The sequence below is a fragment of the Nannospalax galili genome, unplaced genomic scaffold (assembly GCF_000622305.1).
Source record: "Nannospalax galili isolate Female #2095 unplaced genomic scaffold, S.galili_v1.0 scaffold210, whole genome shotgun sequence".
In the NCBI taxonomy this organism is placed as follows: Eukaryota; Metazoa; Chordata; class Mammalia; order Rodentia; family Spalacidae; genus Nannospalax; species Nannospalax galili.
Window position 1 is genome coordinate 107,194 of NW_008329365.1, and position 23,657 is coordinate 130,850.

The 23,657-nt window shown below is 36.9% G+C and overlaps 1 protein-coding gene across 3 annotated transcripts in view; it reads right to left on the reverse strand.

Annotated features, from left to right (window-relative positions):
* The window catches only part of Atf7ip (activating transcription factor 7 interacting protein), a 106,636-nt gene that overhangs the window by 27,222 nt on the left and 55,757 nt on the right, over positions 1-23,657 (reverse strand). For all 3 annotated transcript variants that reach the window (XM_008837377.3, XM_008837395.3, XM_008837386.3), the window contains exons 3-9: positions 19,366-19,446; positions 17,360-17,505; positions 15,066-15,203; positions 10,661-10,726; positions 7,862-7,935; positions 7,184-7,272; positions 3,118-3,756 (exon numbers count right to left, since the gene is read on the reverse strand). In XM_008837377.3, coding sequence (XP_008835599.1) covers positions 3,118-3,756; positions 7,184-7,272; positions 7,862-7,935; positions 10,661-10,726; positions 15,066-15,203; positions 17,360-17,505; positions 19,366-19,446 — 1,233 coding nt within the window. The remainder of the gene's footprint in view (positions 1-3,117; positions 3,757-7,183; positions 7,273-7,861; positions 7,936-10,660; positions 10,727-15,065; positions 15,204-17,359; positions 17,506-19,365; positions 19,447-23,657) is intronic.

A 23,657-nucleotide genomic window follows, 5' to 3' on the forward strand; every position in this document is an offset into this window, starting at 1 on the left:
GCTTGACTTTCTTCTTGACATACTGTCTCAAGATAATTGTTCACAAAACTATAATGATGTTATAATGATGTTCCTTATTCTAGATTTTAATTAATATCCCCTGCCCTGTAACTACAGGCTAAAAATTCCCACAAGTTTTAATGCAACATTCTTCAGTCCCACTCCACATTTATTTTCTGTTTCTACTACAGTATTTACCTTAGCTACTTCTAAAAGTAAGAAGTTAGAAACCATCTATCAATCAATAAAATTAGTCAGGATGTAAAATCAAAATACAGCATAAACCCTTCTATTATAAATTTATTTTGTTCCCCGCTTAATGAATACTGTTATGTAACAATGGTCATTTTTAACCAGGGTTGCATTTTTTGTTATTTACATTTTTCTTACATACACACAGGCAAACACTCATACACTTAAATAAAAAATAAAGGATCCCCTGAAAGTGGAGTTACAGGCAGCTATGAGCTGCTCAATGTGGGTGCTGGGAACCAAAGCCAGATCCTCTGCAAGAACCACTGAGCCATTTCTCCAGTTCCCCAGCACTGCATTTGAATGATCCTAAGAGCTTTACAGAAGTAAAACTGGTAGTATTCACTTTGAAGGTCTATAACATAAATAGAACGTAAAGGTTTCATTTAACTCTGTTCTAAAAGCAGCAAAGAAAATTATAGTTGAAGGAGTGATTAGTTCTATTTAAACTCTAATTTTCTTCTACTTTTAGAGTAAGAGATGTTTAATAAGTTCTATACAACCACATAACTCTGCCTCAAATCAACCCTTTAATGTCTGGTTAAGTGAATGTAGCATAGAGCCATCTTTGAATTCAGCATTTATCTAATTCTACACCAGTAAATTATCAAGTACTGCCAGTTCTTTCTCTTTAAAAACTGGCTATTTTTTAAATACCCCAATCTCTCATCTACTTCACTGCAGGAGCCTCCTAATTGGTCCCCTAATTTCATTCTTTCTTCCAACAAACCATTCTCCACAGTGTGGCCCGTGCTCATGGATGTCATACTACCCCACTTCAAAAATGAGCTTTGATTTATTTCTATATTCTGTTCCCTATCTCAGACCTTTCAAGAACTCTCACACCTGCTCACATCTCAAAGAAAACATTTATCACATTTTAATTAATGACTTATTTAATGGTGGCATTCTGTATTGGATTTGTAAGGCTGATGAGAAAAGGACTATCTTGGATAATTCTAATATTTCATGAATAAATGAAGTTACATACAAGTTGAGCCCTAAATTTTCAAGTAGTCCTTAGAAGGACATCTATACTTCTTTATACACAGAAACTATTTACTTAAAATTAATTAAGCATATAATGAACTACAATAAAATATATACAAATATAGTCTAGCTATACAGTATTTGTTTTATTAAATCAATATATGCATATAAATATAAGGCTTGAAAAGTTTTAATTACTTAGACTAATTAGCTTGTCACAATACTGATAAAGTTCGGTTTCAATAGTCATACTCAGCAAAAATTTACCATTTTGGAAGCCTAAAAGGACAAATTATCATTTATGGCATTCCTGAAATTAGGCATAATCAAAGAATGTTATGTTTTTACATAATTACATCTGAATTAACATTATGAAAATAACACACAAACTTGTTATTCACATTTATTACTAATATCTAGCAATTCATTTTTAAATATAAATTTAAATACATCTGTACATATATATATAACTTTAATATAGCTTATATACAAAGATATACATATGTATCAAGTAAACATACATGCCAAAATTTTTGAAAACTTTACACTGGCCTGGAACTCACTATACAGACCAGGCTGGCCTCCATTTCTGAGAGACCCACCTGCCTCCTGATTGCTGGGGCTAAAAACGTGCAACACCACGCCTAGCTAAAATAAAAACGTTTTTTAAAGTATAAATGTATACTATCTCAAAACTAGAATGCTATACTAATTAATGATTATAAGTATTAATTTATATACAAAAAACTAAGATCAGTAAAATAAATTTGAAACAGACGCATTACTATTAAAAGAATTCCCCAGCTAGATAATTTTGGAATATACTCTTTTGTGTTCACGGATGAAATCATAAGCTGATATTTGTATAAATGTTTAAGGTACAAGCATTCAGAAAATTAAAATACTCTTCTAAGCTTTCTTTTTAGGTCATGCTCTTTCCAGAAAAAAAAAAAAATCCATACTTACAAATATATCTCATTGGGTAACCATGAATTAAAAACAATGCCAACTTTGTCTCAAATTTTCATGAAGAGGATAAACTGCAAAATCACATCAAATGGTGTCCATCATAAATAAACTGATTATGTTAAAAATACTTTGAAAAATTTTTTTAAAGAAATCAAGAAAAGTGGTATCTCTCTTGCTTATGCACTGACCTGATGTTCAGTGTATGAGGGTGATTTAACCCATTAATAACTCTGCTTTACCACTCAGTTATTTTCTTGACAATTCTATAAAGCACATCACCATTTTATGTGAGAAAGCATATTTCAAGAGTATGCACACTACTCATTTTTACATGAAACCAAGATGTATGTATCTACTTTACAAAGTGATTTTTGTACTTTAGAATCTGTTTCTTCTATTTCATGGGCATTACTACATCAAGAAAGATACTGGAGCAACATCATTATACACATGCTTGTCTTCCTGTTGTTTTGAAAGTTATGGGGATAAATGTGAAGCTAGAAAAATTTCAAGAGTGTATATAAAATGTATGCTTTCTAGGAACAAGAAAGACAAGAGTTTTGCAGTTTTAAAGAACAATGCAATATAATTTATCTTTTTAAATATATTTCTAAGCAAAATGCAATCAAATAATATGTTATAGAAAAAGAATAGAAATGAAAAATTAACAAGGAACCAGCCATTTTGTGATAAATGAGAAAAGAAGCTGCTTTTAAACTGTTCAGTTTGAAGACGTGATTAACACAGAGGGCTTTCCCAAGTGGACAGGGAAGACACATGGTTTTAATGCTCTTTTGTAGACATATACTGTTTAAACTAGATAATTAGAACTGCTTCCAAAAAAGAGCTCATTACATAAAGGCCATCAGCATGTTTTTGTTTCTATTACTAAGCAAAGCAACTTACCAATTCTTGGGGCAGCGGTGCTACTCTGTTCTGCAGAAGATGATGTACTAAAAGCAGGAATTGGGATTTTCATCTGTATAGGGCCTCGGTTGTTTGATGAGCTATATAGTCCTGACGGGCCTACTGTGGGCAGAGAAGTCCTTGTGGCTTGAACAATAGAATGTGCTGTTGGAACGGCCTGGACAGCGAGCGTTGTTCCTAACGGTGCAGCACTGGCGGGAGAGTTCCTTAGAATACTAGGGCTGGGTACTGAAGGAACGTTGTTTGGTTTAGTGGGATTTGGCAAGGATGGCAAGGATACTGGATTTTTGGTAAGACCACTCACTGCAGGTGGGCTTTGCACAGATATGAATTCAACGTTGCCAGATGGTTGATTAGTCACTAATGTCCCTGGATGGCTTTGTAGGAGCTGAGGCTGAGAGGTTACTGCAACAGGTACATGCAAAATCACTGGCAAAGGCTGTAAGGAGATTGTGGGCTGAGGGTTTCCACTAGGCACCTGGGTAGTAGCAACTACTGTGGCTGTGCTGGGTGCAGGAAGAAGTGGCGCTGCCGTCAGAGAGCCTGAGGTTGCTGGAGTCTGCAGTTTAGGCTGACTACTGACAATCGCTGGAGGAGTGACAAGACTGGCCGAAGACACTGTAGAAAAGAAACAGAGCCTCCGTTTCACAGCTACCTCAATTTACCAGCTACAAGAAATGTGACAGATACAAATTCAATACATTATGTTATACACAGAAGTCTTTCACAATGAAAATATTTCTAAGTTTAACTTCTGGAAACTCAATCTTTAAAAGCATATCTGTACTTATATTTGATATATTATGAAATGCCACATGCTTTAATGTTGATATAAAAGACTGCTACCTCAATGTCAAAACAGTTTTTGAAAGTTACCACATCCACTTCAGAGTGCTAACATGAAAACAACTGAAAACACTGAGGAGGAAATGAAAGTTTGGAGGTGTGTACGAAGCCTCCCTCTAAGCATTTAAATGCCTTAAACATCAGCAATCTATACACACAGGCAGGGAAGCTAGAAGGACCTGACCATTCATGAATATCAAGAGAAGGTGAGCACTATCGTATCATTTGAACCAAAGGAAGCCTGACATCTACTTCTGTTGAGTTCCTTGGGAAAGGAACTATGGAAGGGAGGGAGGATCCCTCTGCTGGTAATCTGTACACATTACATGATAACAAAAAAAGCAATGAATGAAAAAAATGAAAGGGGGGATATACACCAAAGATGGGAAAAATAAATGCTGGTCACAAAAAAGTTACAGTACCTTATCATTCAACTACCTGGGTTTATCACTCAGTGGAGTAAATATGTAACTACATTTACTTCTCATTGATATAGTCTTTCAAAAACCACAGGCATAGAACAGTATTTCAGTGGGGACCTTGCAATAAGTTTACGTCAAGACCATTTTCATAGTGTTAATTGAGACATATGACTTTTTACTGTGTGGGCATTTGGAAAATCAGGGGCAAGTAGAACGTCCTGTGTTCAGCAGGTCCAGTGTACCCGAGGACGCTGTGTTCTACAACTCCCAGTAGATGTATAAACCAGGCAGTATAGAGCCCTACATACACTGTCTTTTCCTATAGAGCCATGCATCCTGTAACAACAGAGATACGTTTGAGAAATGGGTCATTATGTGACTTCACTGCTGTATGGCAATATGACTGCACCAATCTAGGTCAGTTATGTCATTCAATGGGGCAAGTGACACAGTAAATGTGAGATGTATGCAGCAACTACATGCATGAAATGGTACACTGGTAACCATATGCTATTAATAAAACCAACACAGTAGTTGTTATGGATTACAAACTATTCTATGTGCTACACTGCATATGACTGGCAGTGCTACAGGTTTGTTTATATCAGCATCACAACACACTCATGAGCAGGGTGTTGAGCTACAACATTAAAATGGTGACAGCCTCAAGAGCTGGTAGGAATTTTTCAGCTCCATCGTAACTTCACTGGACAGCTGTCTTATTCATTACTGACTGAAACATCATTATGTGGCACATAACCGTACCTTATGGTAAAGCTTAATTTGGAAATTAGGCACAGTAAGAAAATAACAATAATACTTAATAATAAAAATCGAACAATTACAATGATATACTATAATAAAAGCTATGGATTATGGAATTTTCTATTAAATATGTGTAGCCCATGGTAATTAAAAGTACAGAAATGAAATGTGGATTAGGGGAAGCTACTGCACAAAATTCAAAGCAGTACGGTGGTACCAAACAGCCACTGTATTCTTCACTTGCAAATGCTTATTACAGTAAAAAAACAAAATCAAACTTACTTAAAAATGTCCATAAAGATATAATAAAAATGCCAATCTTATTATATCTCAACCCTAGGTAAAAGCATGACCCTTGATAAAGGATGCTCTTACAAGTGCTCTACTTGCCATGGCCTATTGAGGTTCTGGGATTATGATGTTTACCAGGCCCAACTAGACCTTTTTTCTTGAAAGAATGACTTAGAACAATGAGAAAAGCTTAGTGTGATTTCTGACTCTGCTCTGCACTAACCCTACAGAAACTACTACTTAGTATCAAGGAGAGTATCCAGTTCTCTAAAGGGCTAGAGCTTCTACACCTGCCTCCTGGTATGAGCTGGACTTCCTTCCAACATTAAGTCAGTGGACTCAAACAGACTGAGAGCAGACAGAGGTTAAGTAGTTCCCTGTATCTGTCTTAACATCTTAAGCAAAATTTTAAGTAATATGATAAAGGTAGCATAACCCTGTTTTCATTTCAAGTGTGTTTGCTAGTACATATTCATGCATGCATGTGTGCACACGTGTGTACATGGGCATGTGAAGGCCAAAGGACACCTCAGGTATCATTCCTCTGACACCATCTACCTTTTTTGTTTTTTTGGTTTTTTTTTAATATTTTTTTACTTACTCTGACAATTCTAAACATATACGCTATGTCTCTTGGTCATGTCTAACACCCACGCCCCATCCACTATTTTTTTTTTAAGTCAAGGTCTCTCATTGGCCTGGAACACACCATGGACACTAGGCTAACTGGCCAGAGAGCCTATCTCTGCTTTTCTGGTGCTGAGATCACAAGTTTTTCCCACTATACTCTTTTTTAAAAACAGGGGTTCTGGGAATGGAATGTGAGTCCTCAAGCACTTACCAAGCTATCTTCTTACTTTCACTGCTATTTTTAATCTTACAAAATACAGCTATTTTCTACTAAAAAAAAGTTCTCTGTGTGTTTACTACAGGATTATTAATCCTTTTAAATATTTTATTTATTTTTATGTGTTTGAGTGTACTGTCTGTATATATGTGAGTGCACCCGTGTCGTGCAATGCCTCAGAGGTCAGAAGAGGGCTTCGGATTCCCTGGAACTGGAGTTAAGGACTGTTCATAGCCTCCATGTGGGTGCCGGGAATCAAACCTGGGTCCTCTGCAAGAGCAGTCAGTGCTCTTAACCACTGAGCCATCTCTCCAGTCCAGGATTATTATTAATTTAAAAAAGTTTTTATTTATTATTTTTATTTTATGTATACGCATGTATTGCCTGCATGTAGGTAAGTGCACCCATGTCATGCAATGCCCACGGAGGACAGAAGAGGCTTTTCAGTCCCTTCCTCTGGAACTGGAGCTACAGACAGTTGTTAGCTGCCATGTGGGTGCTGGGATTTGAACCCGGGTCTTCTGCAAGAACAGCCAATGTTCTTAACCACTGAGTCATCTCTCCAGTCCCAGATTATTATCAATCTTAACAACAACAACAACAAAGTCTAAAATTTTGTTTTAATTCAATTGATAGTACTAACTGGTTAAACCCAAATAAATAAAATCTGTCTTTTTTAATAGACTGTAAAAGGTTCTAGAGATAAGAAAGTTTGAGAATTTGAATATATGCTTTTGTGCATTCTTATTTATTTTGAATATTTTGGAAAATTTTCTGTATTAAGACCATGTGCCTTGTTTTCTAACCCATCTCCAACCACAGGGGAATAAAAGAAGAGAGCCAAGGCTGGTACTTTAGGCATTAAAACATGTACCTGTATTCACAGGAGTTTGAAAGGGCGCTGGTGGACCCTCACTAACATTTCTTTTGGACTCCAGCATCTGTCGCACTGTGCCTGCATTTCTGTGAAACAGATACACACACAGTCAGTGGTTATGTCATTCTAGAGGGAACTAACTCTAGCATAGGAAAAACAATGGCAAAATTTTGGATTTGAACCCTTCACCTGATGCAAATGCATAATTGGTGCACAGACTTCTAAATGTTAGGATCTACAGCATGACAACACAGTCTATGTATAGGTTCTAATGCCATCAATACACAACACTTAATCTGAAGACCACATACGGGTACAGGCATTAATCAACGACCAAAGCATTGCTCAGTTGCTGAAAACTATTAATGACATGTTTTTAAAAGAAATATGTAGGGTCTTGAGTAGAGTCCTTGACTAACATGTACAAGACCCTAGATTTAACCCTCAGTACTGCAAAAGAATAAAAAGAAAAAGAAAGGCGGATGCAATGACAAAAGACAACATTATAATCATTCAGAATAATATATAACCCATATAAAGGGGAAGTAGAAAAGGTCACTGTTGACCCAATATACCAAAACATTTATCTCTTTATTTACTATCACATTCCAAAAGACTGTTTAGTGAGACCCTTGCTTTGTTATTTAAAAACGACATCAACACTGTGGCTCTCACCGGTAACTCATGCTATTATTGCTGTTGACATCATTGGCAGGCTTTCCTGGTGATATAGGTGGGTTTGGTGGATTCTGGAAGAAAACAGAGAAATACCAAGGTAAAAAACAAAACTCAAACAGGGCTTGGTGGCACACGCCTGTAGTTCCAGCACTAGGGAGGCAGAGGCAGGCGGATCTCTGTGAGTTCAAGGCCAGCCTGGTCTACATAGTGAGTTCCAGGACAGCTGGGGCTACAGGAAATAGAACCCAATATATTGGAATTCTTTAAAAAGAAAAAAGAAAAAGAAAAAAAAAGGCTCTTGAAGTGCTTTCTCAATATATGATCTGATATTTAAATAATTACTAAATAAAACACTGCAGGATCAGACAATGTCGCTTTTTCTTTTTCTATTCCCTTTTGGACGTTTGTCCTCATTACACTCAAAATCCTTCATGGTGCCCATCTCTAAGGCTGTGTTACTCACTTCACCTCTAATGAGGTCCTGTCTCAGTTGACGGTTCGACCCACTGCACTTCTCTCAGCAGCTAACAATTCTCTTAAATGTTTCTCAAGATTCAGTGCACAGATTCCTGTGCACCGTGCTGGAGAAATCCTTTGTACGTGAGGCTGAGTTACTCAAATGCATTAACCAGTAGCCTCGGCTGAGCAGCAAGTGAGTCTGTTGGTTTACTTCTCTGAATCAGAATGGCCAGTGCTGTCTACCTGGAACGATGGAAGGCTGTGCACAAGTTCTTAACTTGCCAAAGGAGCTCTGCAACTTTCCTCATCTGCGGATTGGCTTCCCAGAGCTTCTTTCTCCATTGAAAGACTATTAAATACTTCACTCTACATTTACAACCAAGACAAAACTAAAATACCTGAAATATACTATTGAAATAACAACTGTTGGTCATTCTTCAGTCCCTAAAACAGTAACAAGTTTTCTGTTTTCTCACAGTTCAAGTGAGGAGTGGAGAGCAGTAATTTCTTAATCTCTGACCCTCTAGATTCGGAAGCTTTTCTTCATTTTCTAAATATAAAACTCTTCTAGTTTCCTTTTTCAAAAAAAAATAAATAAATAAAACAGAAACCAGCTTTTCAAACTATGTTTTTGGGGGTAGATTTTCTTGGATCACCTCGTGAAAGTCTGCTACGTTCACTTAGAGTAGGAAACCAGGCATTTTCTTTGTGAATCCTACAGAGTCCACAAAAACTAAGTTACACAGAGCAGCTTTTATCAACAATTATATTGGCCACAGACCTAAGCAAGATCCAGAGTGGTGATGTGGATTCCAACCTGATGAGCAGTGAGTGCCTGCTTGAGCAACTGCTTGGTTCAGGACATGAGAAATAAACATTAAAAAAATAATAATAAAGGGCTAATCTTCAGTTCTAAGATAAGAAATAACTCAGTTTTCACATTATGACAAAGAAACAAAACTTCACAGCACTTGGGAGGCAGATGCAGGTGGATCTCTGTGAGTTCAAGGCCAGCCTGGCCTACACATTGAGTTCCAGGCCAGCTGGGGCTATAGGGAGACCCTGTCTCAAAAAGACAAAAAAAAAGAAAAAAAGAAAAAAAAAGTGAAGAAGATATGAAATAAAAAATGGCAGCTTCTTAGCAACTCTGGTATCTATCTTTAGAAGCCATCAAAACTGTGCACTGCTATTGCTGAGACAATGAGACTCTCGAGAAACCCACGTCCACGCCTGGCTGTGCATTGTCCTTTTGCTAAGCAACTCTCTCCCCCTTAATATCCATGCTTAAATCTGCATCAAAATCTCTTAATAGGCTCCTATTCTTCAACAACAGCAGGAGGAGGAGGAATGAAAATGCATCAATACAGAAAATGCTCTAAGAATAATGATCATTGCTAAAATTGTTAGTATCTTCAATGGTAGTAGTAGTAATTACCACATGCCAGATCAATGAAGACATAGAAATAGAATTTGTTCAAATGAAAACAGATTCAAGTGGAAAAGAAATGCAACTAAATCTAATTTAACAAACAACTGCTATATTAAAATAAGAATAACAGAACAAATAAAGGAGTAACAAAGAAAAGAAAGCAAGTCACTAGAGGACAAAGGCTGAGTTATGTTTAGATTGGATTCTGCCCTACTAAAGAGATATTCAAACTATTTAAGGCAATAGAAATGACTTAACCTAATCTCTGCCTGTATATTTAATAATAACATAATGGAAGACTGACTATAAGGAGAATAGATGAGGAACACAGAAATACTAGAGGCAGTAGACTAGTACAATATTTCAAAGAAATTCTAAATAAAACTAGGACACAGGCAAAAATGTACAAACAAGCAGGCAAGACAAATCTCAAAAAACATCATTTTTGTTTTGTGAGACAATCTCAAGAAGCCCAGGCTGGTCTAAAATTGACTATGTAGCGAAGGAGAAGCTTAAACTTCTGATCTCCCTGTCTTCTCCCAAGTGATGGAATGACAGGCAGCAGTACCAAGTCCTGCTCTAGGTGGCGGTAGGGTTTGAGTCCAGTGCTTCCTACATGCTAAGCAAGCACACTACCACCTGAGCTATATTCCGTGCCCTTAAAAACATAAATTTTAAAGACACACAGCTTCAAGAATTCTATAACCATAAACAGATTAATATAAATATTGCCATATGAGATTAGAGAAGGGCTAATTCTGGAGCTTCGGCTCCCAAACTAACATGTGGTAGTATGTAGTAATAAAGCAAATCTCATACTCAGAATCAAGAAGTTTTCACCCTAGGTCAGCATTCCCTAAAATTACCCTACAGCGAAGCATGAATTATACAAGAATACAAATTCTTACTTCTTGTCTTTTCTTAAGATCTTCTTTGGCTGCTCCAAAGCGTTTGGTTAACCTGGCTATCTTGGCCTAAAAGAAAACAAAATGGTATTATTACATCAATTAATAGTCTGCTTTACACAATAAGAAACCCAAAGATGACAGAGTCTTTAGAGCAAGGAAAGACACACTGACTATAAAATACATACTTGGAAAACATGGAAAATCATAGGAAACCTACTGTGATCCCTGAAATAATCACCAAATGTAAGTACTAACAGGTTAGTCTGCCTCCTCCCAGAACTAGGGGTGTTTACTCAACATGAGGGCATTTTAGAATATGTAAGCTTTTGTTTTGTGTTAGTTTTCGAAATGTCTGTAACCACGCAACTTTCTTGCTGAAAATTATACAGTGGGCACAAATGTAACTCATGAAGATCCCTCGAAAATCTACCTGGATGTAGATATAGTATACTCAATCGTTTGAACATGCACTTTTCTACTAGATAAGTAGATTACATAAATGCCATCCCTACTGGAAGCTGAATGCTTCGCAATGCCTTACTATGGTCAAATAACACTGTAATTAACAGCTCTGTTCTTTAACAGCTGGGTGTGGTGGCAACATGTTTTAACCTTAGAGCTCAGGAGGCAGAGGAAGGCAGAGAGGACTGTCTCATCTACGTATCAAGCTCCAGGCAAGCTGGGGTTACACAGGGAGACCTTGTCTCAAAACCAAAATTAAATAAATAATAATAAAAAAGAAAAATATTTCTTTAGGGCACACTCACAGAGATGGGATTCTCAGTATATGTTCTAATGGATGTTGTCTAAATGTTTTCCATAAAGGCTTTTCTGATTCTCACCAGCAATATAGATGAAAGCTTAAAAGTTACCCTTTGAAAGGTACCCTTTGAAAGGTAGGCTTAGGAAACAAACAGCCCTTTCAGGTCTAACCTTTTTGCAATTCTGAGAGAAGACAATTCAATACTCTTCTGCCTTCCACACTAAGTGAAAGGTCAAAGACAGGAATGTGAAAAAAGAAAAGTGTCTGGCTCCTGTCTCTCCTCACGAGGAAGGAATGCTGACTGGTCTTCTGCTTGCTTTGGTTTGCCTCTATGTGTTTTGGTGTTTCCCCCACTATTATTTCTCATACCTTCACAGCATGTTTTTCTTCTCTCCCAATTTGCGTCTTCTGTTTTGTCCTGTCTGCAGTCCCTCTTCTGTTTTTCATTCATTATTTCATTTTTAAATTCTTAGTTTATCAGGTATGTATCCCTAAATCCTTTCTTTTTTATCCTAACTAGGGGTGCAGCTGTCATTTTCAATTTTCTTTATTATATTTAAATATCTAGTTTGGGCAAAAAAGATGGCACAGCACTTGCTGCCAAACTTGACAACCCGAGGTCAATTCCTGGGACCCACATAATGAAAGAACCCTTGAAGGTTGCCTTCTGACCTTCAGACGTGCTCACACACACAATTTGTTTTTTAATAGCAGTTGTTACTGTTGTATGCTTTCTCTTTTAAGTAATAAAGACTAAAACCTCAAGAGAAAACAGTCAATTAACACAACCTCCCACATAAAGTCAAAAGAAGTATTCATCACAACAGACACATAAATTAAAATACAGAAACAGAAGAAATATGATATTTCTCCCAAAGTGAATAGCTCATCAATAACTGAATCCAAAGATAACAGAATCACTGAAATACCAAAGGATACCAAAATTTAGTTTTAAAAAAGAATAATCAAAAAAAAAAAAAAGGATAATTGCTTCAAAGTAAATTCAAAGAGCAGCTAAATGAAGTAAAGCAAATTTAATATTTAGATACAAAACTCAACAAAGAGATTCTGGGAAAAATAAGTAATTAATGGAAATATTAGAAATAAAAAGTTCAATAAATCAAAACAACTCCATGGATGCATCATCAAAAAACTAGATCAACCAGAAGAATATCAGGGGTTGAAGACAAGGTAGAGGAATTCTTACATTTATATAGTAATAAAGGAAAATCGCAGTAACAAGGAATCCCGAGCACAGTTTTCAAGAACGCCAGAACACTATCAAGAGAAAACCTACAAATCCCTGAGGTAGAAAGTGCTTCGAGATACAAACTAAAAGCATAGAAAATCTATTCCATTAAATTCTATTAAATTACAGCAGATCTTGGGAAAGTTGGATATTCAAGCATTAGGGGTATTTGGACCCATACTAGGTATGACCAGAAAGAGACTCTTCATGTCATATTATGGTTAAACTGTCAGGAGTACTCAACAAAGAATGCTGACAGCTAGGAGAGTGAAGTGCGGTCTTACAATGGCAAACTCATCAGAACTGTATCACGGCATAAGGAAAAATCAGGAAAACACAGAATGGCATATTTCAAGTCAATCACTACTAAGCAAGTTACTCTATGTAGCAAAAGTTATCCTTTAAATTCCATCGGAGAGGGAAAAAAAAGATATTTCAAACTAAATCAAACCATATCCACTTAAATCAGCATTAGAAAATACTTAAAGGAATCCCACATACACAAAGAAGAAAGTCACAGTCATAAAAGCTTAGAAAAGAATAAATTTCATGAGAACAGATGAACAAATAAGAATTCAGAAAGAAGAGCAGGGTGTGGTGGCGCACACCTTTAATCCCAGCACTGGAGAGGCAGAAGGCAGGTGGAGCTCCATGAGACCAAGGCCAGCCTGGGGTTACAGGCAGACCATGTCTCAAAACAACAAAAGAATTAGGAAAGAATAAAACATTGTTGAACCAGCAAACTTCTAAGATGAATGAAGAAAGAAAAAAAAGTGATACTCAAATCAATGGGGGAAAGGAGACACAGAAGGAGACAGAATTACAGGAATGAGCACATGATTATCAATAATAATTAAAGGCAAATCATCTTTAGTCTCCAAAGATGGAACTAGGCTGATTAGATTAAAACAGAAAAAAGCCAACTGATTACTGACTGCAAGAAACACATTGCATAACAAAGAATTAAAAGGGAAAGCACGAAAAATTGCACTCCAAGCAAATGGTATCTGAAAGCAAGCTGGAGTAGTTATATTCCTATCTGATAAAGAAGGATGCAAGCCAAAATTAAAATAAAGAAGGTCATTACAATACTAAGGGACAAATTTAACAACCATTTTCATTCTCCTTACAGATTTATCAGGCAATGTGCCACACATTTTGAGGAGCTCAACCACATGAATAAAGAAGCATTTTGAAGGGGGAAAAATGAAATCAGAGGCTGGAGTAGTTCAGTTGTAGAGTGTTTTCCAAGTATGTACAAGCCCTAGGTTTGACCTCTAATACCACATAAACCAAGTGTAGTGGTGCAAGCCTATAATCCTAACACTCAGAAAGTGGAGGCAACTATATGCAGAAAAAGTAGTTATTGCCAGGTGTGATGGTGCACATCTTTAATCCTTGCCCTTTAAGAGGCAGGTGGGTCTTTGTGAAGAAAAAGTAGTTATTATTACTTTGGATTAATAAACTAACATTTTTATCAATGGATGAAGTACGCTGATATAAAATGAATGACTCAGAAAAAAGAAAAGAGAAAACAAAAAAAAAAGAAGAGAAAAAATAAAATTAATGACTCACAAATATTAATTTGTACTTAATGGCACGTTATATACCAACTTTTCTTGAGAGACTAAAAAACAATGTTTTTAGACACCAAGTTAGGTAATTTCTGAGTTTCTGCTATGGGTTAAATTATGTGCCCCAATACTCATATAATAAAGTCTATACATCCTATACCTCAGAGCCATTACAGAAGTAATTGATTAATGAGGTCAGATTGGACTGGAGCAGATCACTAATCTAATTAACATAAGTAGTAGCTTTTTTTTTTTTTTTTTTTTTTTTTTTTTTTTTTTTTTTGGTAGAAATAGAAAGGTCATGGTGCAGCTTGCTCAATTGAACTCACAAAGATCCTCCTGCCTCTGCCTCCCAAGTGCTAGGATTAAAGGCATGTGCCACCATGCCTGGCCATAACTAGTATCTTTAAATAAGAAAAATTTGGACACATACATACAGAGAAAATGCCATATGAAAGCAAAACCAGATGGAAATGATGCTTCCACAAAGCTGTAAGCAAACCAGCAGAACTGAAAGAACAGAACAAATATTCTTCATCATAACACTAAACCTCAGAGAACACTAATCCTGCTGACACCTTCATCCTGGGCTTCTCTCCCCTAGAACTGTGGAATAATGCATGTTAGGTGACAGAGCCACCCAGCCACAGCTCTGTTCTCACAGCAGCCCTACCAAAACCCAATACAGACACCACGACTCATACACAGAATCTGAATGTACTTTATCGTCAACTTCAAATATATAAAAATGGTACATCATCAGAACATAAGTTATAAAAATGAAATGTGAGGTATAAAAATCAAAGCCACAGTACAAACCTGGAGTTCAGTAAGAACTGTTTTATGCCTTTTGTTGCATTCAATCTTTTCCACTCGTGTTTTCAATTCTGCCAAAGTTTTATCAAATACAGCACACTGTAGGGCATGCAATTTTTCTTCTAGTAACCACTGTATAACCTAAAGAAATACATATTCCTTTGTTACAAAAAGACAATCCACTAAGGAAAGAGCAGTAATCACTAGGTACTACTAATAATGCAGACTCATTTAGTGAATAAAATATGCTCAACTAACTTAATGAATAAAATTTATTTTTAAAAATCAGTGCTACCCACTGAAATGCTGTACTTTTAAATGTAGTACTACCTCAAGGCAGTAGTATTTGCTACAAAGATACAATTTCCAAAGAGCAGAATTTTGAAAATAATTTGAAGTTTTAGCATTTTTCTTCCCATCCTTCTTATTATGCTCAAAACATTTAAAATTAGTCAGAGGACAGCTTTAACATTTTTTTCTATTTAAAAGATTGGCAATTAAGACTGCCACTACAGGATCACCGTTGATACGCCATTTCTAAATGCTTATCCAGCATTCCGTACTACTTCACATGGACCACAACAAACAGGATCCTGGTGCGTAGCCATAGACCTTTCCTGACTGAAACCTGTTCTTGAGATATAAAGCCCCTGTATACAAAAATGCTCAAAATTCCTTCACAATTTCATCTTCATAATTATGACAGCACTATATGAAAAACTAAAGAGGCATTATTACCTTGATATGCATAAGAGAAAAGAAACTGGAAGAAAATACCAATTTTTAATTGTCTTTTTTTGGACTTGTATCTTAGCTGAAAAACTTTGGTATATAATTTCATAGAAATATACAAGACCCTGAAAAACAGGTTTGGTGACTCACACCTGTAATACCATCACCTGGGAGACGAGGGCAGAAGGATTGTTCCAAATTTAAAGTCAGCCTGGGCTATGTATGAATTCCAAGTCAGCTTAAGCTACTGTGAGCTATTGTCTTGCAAAGAAAAAGAATAAGGCCCTGAGTTCCATTTCTCTCTACAAAAGGCATTTGCTATAAAGGTTTATGAACACATTTTGATTTTTCTGTGTGGGCATGTGTGTGTTCATGCCTGTGCCTGTGGATAACCAAGGCTGACATCATTAGTTGTCATCCTTAATCACTCACCACATTATTTTTTGAAACAGGGTCTCTGAATGGTTGATCTGGAGTTCATCTACAGGCTAGACCAGCTGGCCGCTGAGCCCCTCGGATTCTCCTGCCTCCACTTTCCAGGGTACTAGCTGTAACTACAAGACTGTACCCACCATGCCTGGCTTTTTATGTGAGAGCTGGGACCTGACTCAGGTCCTCATGTTTTACCCACTGAGCCATCTTCCATTTTCCATGATTTGAAAAATACACGTTAACAATTATTTTCATCACACTGATGTCTGGCAAGACTGAAATATGGGGAAGTTTCAAAATTATTTACTTTGAACATTCCTTTTCCCTAGTGTCTCTAAAGCCTGGTCTCTAATATTAACTCTACAGTATATAAAAAAGGTTTTAGAATGTACAGACTTAAACTTATTAAGATTATTATAAAGATTAAAGCTTAGTATAAAGATTTAAATATAATAAAATACAAGCTGTTTTGCTTGCACTATAAGATAACGTTCAATATGGGAAGAAAAGCTCAAAAACAGTTTAGCTTTATTAGAGCAACAAAGAATTGTCTTTTCTCCCTCCTATTTTGCTAATCACTACTATCTCCTTAAAAAAAAAAAACTGTCCAGAAACATAAGGATTTTTAAAATCAAGTCACCAAAAATACTTACAGGTTTCATAACCTCAGTCATTTTCTCCAAGTTCTGATTGGAGATGTCAAGTTAAACACAGAATGTTATCATGAAAAATCAAGAAGAAAGAAGATAGTAGTGTTTTTTTATTTAATACATCTGTGTGTTGGTTTTGTTTTGCTTTGGTTTTTTGGTTTTTTTTTTTTGGTCTTTTTGAGACAGGGTCTCCCTGTAGCCCCAGCTGTCCTGGAACTCACTATGTAGACCAGGCTGGCCTTGAACTCACAGAGATCCGCCTGCCTCCGAGTGCTGGGATTAAAGGCATGTCCCACCACGCCCAGGTGCTTTGCTTTTTAAGACAAAGATCTCCTTGTAGCCCCAGCTGCCTGTAACTTGCTAAATAAACCAAGCTGATCTCAGAGAGATCCACCTGCCTCTGACTCCCACGTGCTGGGATTAATAGCATGCACCACCATGTCCAGCTTACGCAATACATTTTTAAAATGTAATTTACAACACCTTCTGAAGCTTCTGGTTAATATCTCCTTTAGCTGTAATCTTTACTTGAAATTCTGCCTCATATTCTTCTTCCATATATCGCCGGCGTTTGGACTGCACATTGTCCATGTCCTCTGATTTAGAACGTTTTCTTCGGGAAAGTTCATCTAAGAACAAAAAACCAACTGATTAGGTGGATGTTTTAATTATAGGCCTTAATACTATGGTCCTCAGCAAACTGTTTTTTAGCACAATAGCAATCTCCATCAAACATTTTACAAATTGTTTCTGAGATCAGAAGAGTAGAAAGTTTTTAGCTTGAAATTTGAAATAATTTTCAGTGTGCTGAATAAGAACATCATAATGGCTTAGCAATACACACTGCAAACACGGAGCATTCTTTCCTTGAAGTTTTCACATTAAGAGGAAAAGCTGTCTAACATCTGTGTCATGCAGATGGTAGAAACCTCTCACATTCCTTCCCTCTGCTACATTTCATAACACACAAATACTCTAACAATATTCAATATTCACCCTTACATCACAGACTCCTATTAATTATGTCTAGTTTGAATTATTCTTCAGTAAAAGTAGAGAAAAATGTGGGGGGTATACATATATGATTATGTGGGTATGTCCATGTGCGTATTTGTGCACCTGTGTGTCGAAGCCAGAGGTCAACACATTGAGTACCTTCCTCAACGGCTGAGTACCTTCCTCAATGGCTGTCCACCTTGTTTTTTGAGGCATCATCTCTCACTGAACCTGGAGATTTGGCTAGGCTAGCTGGCCAATGAGTTGAGGAGGTCTGCAGGTCCTGGTTCAGCCCTGCCCCCATGCGAGGGTTGCAAACATACATCTAAATGCACCTGGCTTTTTTACACAGGTGCTGGGGATTCAAACTGGGATGCTCATGTATATGAGGAAGACATTTTATTGACTGAACCATCCCTCTAACCTCCAAATAGGGGGACTTCTTAATCATTCAACCTGACGTAAGTAAAAATACTCGAATATATTCTTAACAGATTTCTAATGAATTCCAGCTACATAAAATAATTAAATTAATGTGATAAAAGTACCTTTAGTACAGAATCGACATTCAAAGATTTTCACTTTAAAAATTCAATGCAGACGTGGTGGTGCACACCTTTAATCCCAGGATTAATCCCAGGGAGGCAGAGGCAGCAGATCTTTGTAAGTCCAAGGTCAGCCTGGTCTACATAGCGAGTTCTAGGCCAGCTGGGGCTACATATAGGGAGACCCTATCTCAAAAAGACAAAAAAAAAAAATTGCTATTTCAAATGTTTGCATTTATGAAATTATAGGCAAATTTTAACTGCCTTTTCAACATTTAAAAAATTAAAAAAATAACATCATACACAAATGTCCCTTTATGACCAAATCAATCCTTCTCCATAAGTAGTTTCTTTTGCACTGTACGACGATGTTCAATATGGGGGACCTAAAGAAAAGTTCAAAACTACTTAGTTGTATTACAATAACAAATATATCCACCTCTGTGTGTTTTTTAAATATTTTATGAGTATGAGTGTATTGCCTACATGTGTTTAGGTGCACACAAGTCATGCAATGCCCAAGAAGGTCAGAAGGGGGCATTGAATCCCCTGGAACAGGAATTCCAGGCGATTATTAGCTGCCGTGTGGGTGCTGGTAACTGAACTAGGTCCTCTACAAGAGCAGTCAATGCTCTTAACTGCTAAACCATCTCTCCAGCCCCACATTTATTTTTTAATGAAGCTCTATTTTACAACTTCTTTTATGTAGACACGAGACAGAGAGATACAAACCCTTCCTTCTGGCTGACAAATCTTTTAATCAGCCTACAACACTTAGCAGCATAGTTCCTTCCTCGTGTAGCTTAAAAACCTTACCTAGCTAGGAACATACCGCCATTCACTTAGAACAGCCCAGGCATTCTGACTTCAAGTCTCCCTCCTAAACTTAAAAACAACTTTTCTCAAGATCTCAGCGCCCAAGTAGCTGCAGCTGGCTTGTAAACATACTTTTCTCAGAAGGCCGCTCCTGTTCATTTCTTACTTGTTCTTCGTCCTCAGGTTTGCTGTCCTTTTCCTTTGTTTCTACTTCTGTAAACAGGACAAGAAATGAAATTCATAGCAGCTCATTAATTTACATTTTTGGAAAGAACTCATTTTATAAAACATTTTATAAAATCAAAATGTCAAAATAATGAAACTTGTGGATAAAACTTTGGGGCATGTGGAAGTACAAATTGATAGAAAAGGTAATTGGGCTGCTGGAAATACAAGGTTTTACAGGCCTTTGCCCTTTGAAAAAATCCTCACCTCATCAAAGCACAGAATCACCACAGCTTCAGTTAGAATAACTAGAAGGCATCCTTAACACAGAAGCCATCGTGTCAACAATCTGCCTCTTTAGTGACATCTGTTCCCTCTCCTCTTGCACGTATCAGGCTTAGTCTCAGACTCCTTCATTCTACCACAACAGTTCCTCCTACAATGAATTCCCATTTTCAAATATGACTGGGTTCAGGGACTTAAGATATATTCACTGGGCTTTAGAATTAAAAGGATTAAAATATATTCCTGAGTTTTCTGTCACATCATAGAAAGAACTGGGGATATGAAAACATATTAATTAATTAATTAGTTGAAAATAAGAGCCGTATTTCTTTTTTTTGTTCCAACAGTCTCTAGGAATTGACTAAACTGCTTTTTCTTAAAGATGTTACTGGGTGCCTATGGAGCTAGAAGAGGGCGTTGGGTCCCCTGAAGCTGGAGTTACAGTGGTTATGAGCCACTATGGTGCTGGGAACCAAACCCAAAGCTGCTAAGTCTCACTGTGCTATCTTCTATAAGCACACTCTTGTCTTTTAACCACAGTAAACAGTAAGCTCACTAAAGGCAGGTACAAGATCTTCTAATTTTATTAACTCTAAAAACCTTTGAAAAAGGGCTGAAATACAGATTTAATAGTCTGCTAATGGATTTTAACTTTAATAAGGTATTGAGTATAGGTGGAAAAAAGGTGTGCTGTGAAGAATTAAAGAGATAAAACATACATTGGAGGATTTAATTTCCCATTTTCAGAATTATACATTATAGCAATTTAATTCAACTAAATAATGGACTAAAATTATTACCTTAGATTAAGAGTTGGCAATTTGGGGGTGGGGAGGGTGTGGTAAATGGTCAAAAGGGTATATAGTCTCCTACATAACTACTTACTGCTATCCACTATCAGGAATAGCAGTAAACCACATGTAGTAAGTAAACAAATAAGTTTGGCTCTATTCCAGAAAAACTTTAAGCGCAGATGGCCATTGTCTCCCAATCCTTGTTTTAGGCTGGATCCATGAGAATATCTGAACTAGAACAAATTCCTATAGACTAAATTGAAAACAATATATCCATTAGGGAAAAAAGCATAGAAAAGTAACAGATAGCCCATATATAAGCAAATACAAAAGGCCAATAAACAGATTCTCAATCTTAGAAAATATGTCAGGAAAATGTGGCCTGTAGATAATGCAACTTCTCTAGACATTTTCAAAGTTTTATACCAATACAAAAGGGCAAATACTATCTCCCAAGTATATTTTTGTGTTTCTTTTTTTCTTGTTATTGTGTGTCTAAGGAACACAGCATGAATATGGAGGTCAGAAGACAACTCTGTGGGGTTGGTTCTCTTCCACCTTTACATGGTTTCTCGGGATCAAACTCATATCAGACCTGTGTGGCAGGCAACTTTACCACTGAGTCATCTAACCTGCCCACCCTGTACTTAATTTTATTTATTTTTAATGTTTTTAATTATCTTCGTTACACATTTAAGGAATATCTTTTAAAATGAAAGGGGTAGCTACAGAGATGGCTCAGCAGTTAAGAGGACTGGCTGCTCCTGCAGAGGACCCGGGTTTAACTCCCAACACCCATATGACAGCTAACAACCATCCATAAACTCCAGTTCCACGGAAATTCAATACCCTCTTCTGACCTCCATGGGCATTGCACAACATGGGTACACTTACCTACATGCAGGCAACACATGCATTCACATAAAATAAAAAATGAATTAAATAATAAAACGAACTTCTATGTCCAAATATATTAGCGAGCACAAAAAAAAAAATCTTTTCTAACAAGAATGTTTATTAAGAAACTGAACTAAAGACCCCATTTTTTTTTTACTTGCCTACCTACAAATCAAACAGCTTAGGTGCTCATTAAAACAGAAACAAATATGTAGCAAGATGTATTCGTTCAAAGGGAACTGCATTATTTTCTCATTCAATACTAGTCTGAAAACAGATTTTGACTTGTAACTAATGTTTCCCAGAAGGCTCTTAGGTCATTTAATTAAAACGATTATGAATGAGGTGAAGAAAATATGTTTGCAGCTCTTGGCACTAGCACAGAAACAGCAGGAGACTTTACTGTTTTTGTTTTTAAAGAAAAACCTGGGAGGGAGAAGTTCCATTTTCTTTTCATCTCTCGCTTTTAAACTCCATTGAGTCTAGCTGTCCATTCCACCTTCATCAAAGCTGCTCACTGTCGAGTCCCCTATCATTCCCAGGTTAAATATTTCTTTGCTTTAACTTAAATACATAGCACCCACTTGATACAGTAACCAGTAAGTCTCTCTTTAAAATATCCTCTTGGCTGGGAGTGGTGGCCCATGACTTTAATCCCAGCACTTGGAGGTGGTTTTCTGTGAAATGTAGGCCAGCGCCATCTGTGTAGTGAGTTCCAGGCCAGATGGGGCGACAAGAAGACCCTGTCTCAAAAGGACCCAAAAATTAAAAATAAACTGTTCTTGTAGGTGATGGGGATGCAGCTCAGTAGAAAGCACTTGCTGGCATACATAAAACCCCAGGTTCACACACAAAGCAGTAACTAAGTCTCTCTTTAAAATGTCCTCTTGGCTGGGCATGGTGGCCCACGGCTTTAATCCCAGCACTCAGAGATGGTTCAGTCCCCAACACTGCAAAGACAAAATCCATTCTCTTCACCTGTCTTCTTCATGGTGCCACAACTGTTGTTTCCCACTGGCCTTTGCTGGTTCTTCCTCACAGCCTCATCTATAAGCACTGGAATGCCACAGGGTGAGTTCTTAGGAGCCTTCCTTCTCCACTAATACTCATTCTGAGGTAAATGCACACTTACTTTATGTAATGACATATGCTATCTAGTCTTAAATATTTCTCTATAGTCTAATATTCTGCCCTGAAATTCAAACATACATCAAATTTGGGCAATAGCAGTCATTTAAAACTTATGTTCACCCTATATTTCCCTTTTCAAATGTGCTTCACCATTGGTCATGACAAAGAAAACACTGAACTGCAACTTATGCTGCAAGCATACAACTAAAGTTTTTCACCAAATATAAACAAATATAAATGGGATTCAAAAAATAAAGAATTTTATCTGAATACAATAAACAGTAACAACACCCTGTCCATAGATTGCGTGTAGTGTATGTGTGTACAAGCATACATTCATGCAGGTGCATGTGTGTATAAAGTGTGTTTGTGTGGAGGCTAGAGGTCAACATTGGGCGTCTTTCCTCTATTGCTCTCCAAATTATTTTTTTAGGCAGGGCTGCTCACAGAACTTACAGCTCACCCAGTCACCATCTGCCCAGGCTGGGATTATAGATGTGTACACTGTACCCTGTTTTTAATGAGCATAATGGACATCTAAACTCAGTTCCTCGTGCTTGCACAGCACTTACCGAGCCATCTCTCCAGCCCCAACTGCCCATAATTTTAATCGACTATATATTTTTTTAAGAAACCAGCCTCTTTACTCAGCTTCTAAAATGCCAAAATCAGTTAAGTTTTCTTCTTACCACTGTAATTTCTGTCATTACTAAACTAAAGCAAAATCAGGAGAACTCAGAACTCTACTGTCACGCATCTATCTTTATTAGCATTATTTTATATTCATTTTGTTTATCTTAAGATGAAATGAAAAAAGAAAAAATTAACTACAGATATTCTGAAATCAGAAACACAATTCAGAAGGAAACAATTCCAGAGCTTAATATAAAATCTGATTTACTCTAGAATGGAATTTTCTCCTTAAATTTTTTTTTAAAAACTCCAGTGGAGAATTTATTTCTCCACAAGAAATAAAATAAAATGACCAAAAGGGAGAAGAAAATGATGCGCTCTTGGGGGGCAATGACTGTTACTAAGAGACACAGCAACAAAGACCCAGCGAGATGCGAGGCCCCTAGACCTCACGTGAGCATCGCTATCACTTCACTGAAAACAGTCAGGGTCTAGCAAAATAGAAGTCAAAATTCAGGT